Source organism: Excalfactoria chinensis, chromosome 3 (assembly GCF_039878825.1).
Source record: "Excalfactoria chinensis isolate bCotChi1 chromosome 3, bCotChi1.hap2, whole genome shotgun sequence".
Taxonomy (NCBI): domain Eukaryota; kingdom Metazoa; phylum Chordata; class Aves; order Galliformes; family Phasianidae; genus Excalfactoria; species Excalfactoria chinensis.
The window spans coordinates 89,156,786-89,164,110 of NC_092827.1; the positions used below are offsets into that span (position 1 = coordinate 89,156,786).

Consider the following 7,325-nt stretch of genomic DNA (forward strand, 5'->3'; position numbering starts at 1 on the left):
AGAGCACTTCAGAGATTCCAATTTCAAGGAGAGGCTGTATGAGAATCTTATACAAGCTAATATCTTAAACTCTAGTTAGAAATTATCTAGATTTAGAAACCCTCCTAGGAAACAGTGCAGCAGATCACATCCCACACCATGTTCTAGTATGGTTAAAAACAAAATACCACATCTCCCTTGAAAGGCCTATTCTTTCATGTTAGCATTCAATTAAGGTACATTTTTACTCAGGTATTTTAATGATAGAATCACTAAGTTTAACTCAAAAAATCCTTCCACTACTAACTGGTTTTAGTATTACAATGTATAATCCCTCTCCTAATTGAGAGAGTTATTTAACAACACTGACTCAAGATACTGATTCATGATATAACAATAACTTGTCAAGAAACAGAGAGATTATTAATAGTCCTAAAAAAACACAGTACATGATGTACTACTAACTTTTACACTGAAAGACCATCTATAGAGAAGTATGGACTAGAACACTGGGCTAAGTGGAATGGCAAATTATAACTGCATATATATTAAAATAAAACAAAAAACCTTACAGAAACCCTAAAATACTTACACTGTCATATTCAAGATCTTCGGGTGATGTTGAAGATGTAGATGAGTGGGTATTACTTACTTCACTGAAATAAATGAAATGATGCTTTCAAGTATTTTTACTAACAGAGGCTGGAGTTCACACAATTATTTCAACTTTAACAATTCTGAAGTAACTATCTGAAATAGTATTAAAGCACTTTTTCCACTTACAAAGGCAGTGGTTTTCACCTTATAGTACATGCCTAACTACAGAAGCTTGTACTGAACCTCACGTTCAAAAAGTTAGAACCTGTGAGCTCTTGAAATGAGAGTAACTGCACTAGAAATAAAAGTGAGTGTTTTATTGAAGTACTGAACTGCACTCATATAAAAGAACACAAAACAGGTTTTTAAGTCTGGGCAAGATGAATTCCACAACATATCTCAGATATACCTCATCACAAGAGATCAGCTTCTTTCCCTTCACCTCTCTCCCTTCAACTTAGAGCCACTGCTCAGAATTTCTCTTTACCTGCAAGGTGCCCTCCTCATTCAAATTCAGTCCTGTAGCAAGGCTAAAAACAATTAGAGAGCACGCAGCTTTCAGTAAAAATAGCAAAGAATCTGTTTTCAGTTTGTTGCTAAAAAGAAATGTTGCAATGGTGACGTGCACGTAATTATGGGATTTGTAAATGTATTAACAATAATTTTGGCCTATGTCACAACGCTGTAGGGATATTAACAGACTCCAGTGCATCTGACTGCTTAAGTACCTGCTTGTCCCATGCAGATCTCTACAGCCCAAACCCACAAGGAAGCCTGTACTTGAGCATCTTCATTCTTGCTGCCTGAGCTGGCTAGATTAAAGCTGCCTCCATTATTATCTATCCTTTTTTTCTTTTTTTTCTTTCTTTTTTTTTTTTTTTTTTTTCCTTCACACATGTACACTGATTGAGTCAAGAAACACACTTTGAGCCATTTCCTTTTGCTTAATTGTGGACTTAACTGCAGCTTGGAGATAGGACAAGGGGGAACGGTTTTAAACTGAGACAGAGGAGATTTAGTTTAGATATCAGGAGGAAATTTTTCACTTAGAGGGTGGTGACGCACTGGAATAGGTTGCCCGAGGAGGTTGTGGATGCCCCATCCCTGGAGGCATTCAAGGCCAGGCTGGATGGGGCTCTGGACAGCCTGGTTCAGTTGTTGGCAACACTGCCTGTAGGAGGCTAGTTGAAACTAGATGATATTTGAGGTCCTTTTCACCCCAGGCCATTCTATGATTCTACAAACTTAGCTATACAAATTGAGTAAGAGTCTCACTTGTAAAGCTTATCCACTTTGTAAGAGATGACTAGTTTTTAACATCAAGACATCATCTAGTAGAAATAATATTAAAAATAAAAACAAAAAAATAAAAGTTCAGTTGCAGTTTTCACTAAAAATCAGTGGGGAATTTCAGAAACCAGTTAGAAGACATTCCATTTTAAATTATTTTTAAACCTTTCAAGATACAGTCTGCAAAGAGGAGCTGTGGGAAGATACTGGGTCTGAATTGAAACACGCACAACAATCAATATCCTTCTGCCATAGAAGCACTGTAAACATTAATATGCAGCCACATGACGTTGGCAGACAAACAACCTATTCTCTTTTTTTTTTTTTTACATCCACTTCCTTAACCCACAGCTGGAGGAGGGAATTTACAATGATAACTGCAAACAAGCAGTTTTCAAACTGACACAAAAAAAGAAGGAACTTGCAACAGAACATATTTCAAACAAAGTCACGGGATTACATTTTTAACAAGTTTACGTATGTGATTACCAACATCTAACTGATACAAATCCACTTAAATTAAGCCCTGCTTAACTCCACTGCTCCCACATTCCCCAGTAGGTTTCAACAAATCAATCTGATTGCATCTTTTTACCATTCAGCTTGTGACACAAGAGCAACGCGTCCGTAGTCCCAGAATCTCTTCCTTATAATGGAAAACAACAATATTAAAATCTAGAAAATAAAAACAGAGATTTTTTATATTCCATTTTGTAATCATCTTTCTTGGGCGCATAAGTATTGTAAAAAAACAAAAACAAAAAAAAAGCTATAAGATATTAAACCAGCTATCACATGTTAACAGCCCCAAACCAACCTACTGCGACCAAAGGACCAGACCAGCTACCTCCTCATTCTAATTTATGAAGGAATTCTGAATGTCATATTTCTGATCCAAACACACATACAAGTTTGTGAAAGACGGGAACTCAAAGCTTTCACATACACTTCTTTGCTGTTTTCCTTTACTTGCTCCCAAAACTACGATGGAAGACTTCCAATGCAGTTTTTTTTATTATTTTTCATTTAACACAAATGAAAGTGGCTGGAGGGAGTTTAACTGATATCTCCGGAATTATTTTATATTTTATACTCAGTAATAAGTAATACATTTGTACAACTCAGAAAACCCAGAAATGTTTATTTGATCTCTCCAGTTTATTTTTTTACTTCCTCCCAACATTTTCCTTTTTTGAAAGAGGCTAAGTAAAAAAAACAAACTAATAAGACATCTGTGAGATAAATACATTGATTTTTTTTATTATTATTATTTTTAGAAGAACTGGTTCTGTAAGAGGCTGAACTAACAAGGCCTATTTTCCACGCACACATTAACACGTATGTTCTCTCCCTCCAGCCCCTCCTACATCCCATACCTGTTTGGCCAGAAAGTCGTGCCAGTGATGTAACTTATCTCACACTACACAAGTACTGAAGGGTCAGCCAGGATACATGTCAAGATTACCCAGCTAACTTCCTCATTTCGCAATAAAGAAAGTCTTCTTACAATAACCTTCTCCCAACCAGGAAATAAGAGTTGAGATCCTTTTCCTTTATCTGTCCATTAAGCTTCACGCAGTTCATAAATTTCAGTGATGCCAAATCCTCCATAGTCCAAGACAACTCAGGTTTAAATTGGCTGATACGTTCTCCAGCCATTAGGAGGAGGAACTGACAGGCAAAATGGGTGGATAATGCAATACATAAACCTCACTTCCTCAGGAAACCAGGCTAGAAATTATATTCAGAAACCCATCAACTGGCAGTTAATAAAAGGATCTGCAATAAACATGTCATAAACATAGGAGGAGTACAGGAATTGCTAAATAAATTGCAGTACTCAGTAGCTGAACAAGAAAAGGTCTTCTGCATTGCAGCTAGTTCTTCCTGTTTGAATTGAGGGTGCAATGCTCAGTACCTTTATATTCAACCACAGCTTAGAAAAAAATAGAAATTCCCCTCCAAAATTTGACAAAATCTTATTAAATGCATCTTCTGAACTACCAGCTCAGACCTCACACAGGTAGTTTTAAGTTTCCTCACATGGTTTGCTAGAATTTGGGAACTGTGATCCCTTCAGTCTGATTTTATCAGAAGCCTCATTTATTGTGCCAATTTGCCAGTCTATAGCTCTTATTTTTTTCCAGTGGCTTAAGAACACTGAGACCAAACTCATCAAAATAACAAAAAATGTATGGGAATCCCAGGCCTGCCTTAGCAAGCTAATCCATTTCTTCCTTTTATCTAGACTGAGCTTCTTAGTACACTGTTATCTCTTTGACTGTTTCATGAAATCTAATTCAAACACTTGGGAAGTGACAGATTTTCCATATTGTGACTTCTCTTGCAAAACAACCAGGACATTTCCTTCCAGACGAGCAATTTAGTGAATGGCATTCCCTTACCAAAAATATACCCAGAGTAAGGGAAAAATTAAGACAAAGCATAGAAGTTGGAGTTACCACTTCAAAGACCGTGACTCTAAATACAGACCCAATCATACTGCACACTTCCTACATTTATACATCCAACATACAGTTCACATGCAGATAGGATGACAGTGTCACTGTTGTTAATACTTGAAAAGTGCCTTGAAGTTCCCAGGATGGCCTTAGCATATTTGTTATTTTTGATCATTCTCAGAAACAAATCACTACCCGATAAACACAGAATCCAGCACAGCCTGTAACTTTTGAGAAGGCCCTAGTATTTTCAATATAATAAATAGAAACCAGACTTACAAAAAAGAAGGTGACATCAAGCAGCAAGACAGTTGGGATTCCACCAAAAGTTACTCCCTGGAGCACTGTGCTGCCCCGGGCAGTGCTGTAGCAGTACGTCTCATTTGTTGAGTTGAAATATCCACTTCTCTTCCAGGAATAGGCCAGATGAGAACGTCCAATACCCAGAAAGAAGACTGGGCTCATCTTCTCTTTCCCTTAATAAAAAGAAAAGAAGCAACCACATGAAAAGCCTGCTTGCTATTTGCAGGATGTACTGTATTACTAGAACAGAAAGCGCAGGAATATTCAACAAGGAAACTACTTTGGGAAAGACAATCATATTTGACAATCACTCCTCTTTATCTGGGAAATACTTTCACAATAATTGATAGACTTGGTAGTACCCAAGTGATAACAGATCCCATCCCCTATAGACACCTGAGGAAAGCTACTGAAGAACACACAGACTTTTCCATCATCTAATCTATAACACTAAACTATTTATTTCAGGCTGGATTCTGACTGCAGGGGTAAGACAGGGCACTAGACACTCCAAAACATTATAGCAGTTCAAAGACTTTATTCCTAGTTGATGAGTATGTGCAACCATACTGGCTTGTAAATTACGAAATCAAATGTCAAGGCCTTGAGATCATTCACAAAATTGTCACTAATTCTCCTGAAAAGAATTACTACACAAACACACTCCTCTGTTCTTTAGATATTGCATGTTTTCCTTTTAAACGGGAGAATTTAGTTAAGAGAACAGCACAGTAACTACAGTACGCTGTTAACACAAAAGAATATTCTCATTTTTCTAAGAGAACACCCATTTACCCCATTTTATTCAACTGACTTGCTCAAATTATTTAGTAGACAATGAGATCACACAAGACTCAGCTACTGATACAAACACCTTCTTTTAATCAGTGCATACAACTGCCCACTTATTTTGAGACTTCCAACTTCAAGCATTGCTTTTCCTGGACCTTATAAATGTGATGGTTCTTATCTGCTTTGGACAAAAACATGCTCCATGTAGAACATGCTTCTGAATGATAAATTCATAAAGAAAGCATACCCCAAAAAGCTCTATCCTTTGAAATCAAAGACTGTAGGTCCTCATCCCAGGCCTAGGTGCACTACTTCAGGGTTATCATGCCACCACAAGAAGGCCACACATGAGAGCGCTATTCTAGAGGATGTAAATGAAAGAATATTATTAACCACAAAGTCTCTTTTTAAACAGAAACAAAACAAGACCCACCAGAAATAGCACAGCTAGCACGGAGAATGCTCTGCCCAAACCAGAATTTACTCAGGGTTAGACTACACGAAGCTGGGAGGAAAGAAGCAGCCTTTGCCCCAGCTGACAAGCTCGCTGCAAATACATACATATGATTTGTGCTGCGAACCTGTTCTTGCTTTCTAAGAAACTCAGTGCTGATAGAAGAGCAGTTTTTAGCATACGGCCGAACCTTGCCCTTCCCTCACACCAATTGCAGAGACTGTGGGTTAGAACAGGAGCAACGCACCCAGCTCATCAGATACGCAGCGCACCAATTTCTGACTTTGCGAGCTTTTACTTTTAAACGAGGTAGCTGTTGAGAAGATAACGATAACAGCAACACCTCCCCCAGGTGGAGCCGCGAGTCTGCAACCCAACGAGAACGAGACCTCGCAGGGAACGCGAGCACCGAGACCCGCGCTGCGCCCTCCGAGGGGCTGAGAGGAGCGGGTAGCACCCGCCCCAACGCCCGCGGCCGCCCCTCAGGGCTCGGCTCGGCTCGGCCTCTCTCCCGCCCCGTGGCCGCCCCTCAAGGTTCGGCTCTCTCCCGCCCCTCGGACACCTCACGCCGCCCCTACCTTCCCTCCCCCCGTACCTTCACAGTCGCGGCCTCGCTGCCCCCCGCCGTCCCTCCGTCACCGCACGGCCCCGACTTACCGGCCCGAGCAACAAGTCCTCGTCCCCGCGCATGCGTGCCGCCCCGCGCCCGGGCTGGTGGCCGGCGTGAGGCAACGGGCGGGGCGGGAAGCGGCGGCAGCCGTTGGTCCCCGAGATCCCTGTCAGGGCAGCGCGGCGGGCGGGCTTTGCTTCCCGACTGCGGCCGCCTCCGCATTCCTGTTTCACAGAGCCTGAAACGCTGCCGTCGGAGAAGGAACGGTACAGGAAAATCACGAGGGGAAGCTGCTCTTGCTTTCATGATCTCTTTCTTCTGTAGCTCTGCCAAAATTATTACACGGCAATTGAGAGATACAGTCACCCGCTTTCACTCAGAGAGGCTTTACTTTAGCACAGGACTAGCTTGGCGCTGGGTTTATTCCCAGGCAGCAGGGTCAGCTAAAGGCTTTCAGGTGGAGGCTGGGGTCTGACAGAATTGCTTTTAGTACATCAGGAGCCAAGTTTTCTTCTTATCTAACGCCAATGGGTGGTATTCATAGTGGCTCACTGCAGTTGTTTTAGGCTTTCACTACTTATCTGTGAAAACTTTACAGGGTCACTGCATTTCCCAGCTCCCAGACTGATCCAGGTCACAAGCACACAGGTGCCAGTGGAGCAGTCCATATGCTAGGATGAACAGCTGTGAAATAAACTCAATAATAGCAGTGATATGAATGTCCCATGAAATATTCGAAGCCCCTTGTCTCCATGTACCTATAAAGACAGAAATGGCATTCAAATCTTGTAAAGTGGGAAAAAAAAATGAGATCTAGGGAGTTTAAGTTAATGCGTCT

General features: G+C 40.8%; 1 protein-coding gene across 5 annotated transcripts in view; it reads right to left on the reverse strand.

Moving 5' to 3' along the window:
- TMEM63A (transmembrane protein 63A) overlaps positions 1–6,634 on the reverse strand; it is a 29,776-nt gene extending 23,142 nt beyond the window's left edge. Inside the window, exons 1-5 of one of the 5 annotated variants that reach the window (XM_072333316.1) lie at positions 6,535–6,634; positions 5,671–5,784; positions 4,608–4,804; positions 2,462–2,512; positions 572–635 (exon numbers count right to left, since the gene is read on the reverse strand). In XM_072333316.1, the coding sequence (XP_072189417.1) occupies positions 572–635; positions 2,462–2,512; positions 4,608–4,624 (132 nt within the window). In that variant the 5' untranslated portion in view covers positions 4,625–4,804; positions 5,671–5,784; positions 6,535–6,634. Of the gene's footprint in view, positions 1–571; positions 636–2,461; positions 2,542–4,607; positions 4,805–5,670; positions 5,785–6,472 lie in introns of all 5 variants that reach the window. The other 4 variants (XM_072333312.1, XM_072333313.1, XM_072333315.1 and 1 more) reach the window with 4 other exon arrangements.
- Positions 6,635–7,325: the final 691 nt, after the last annotated feature.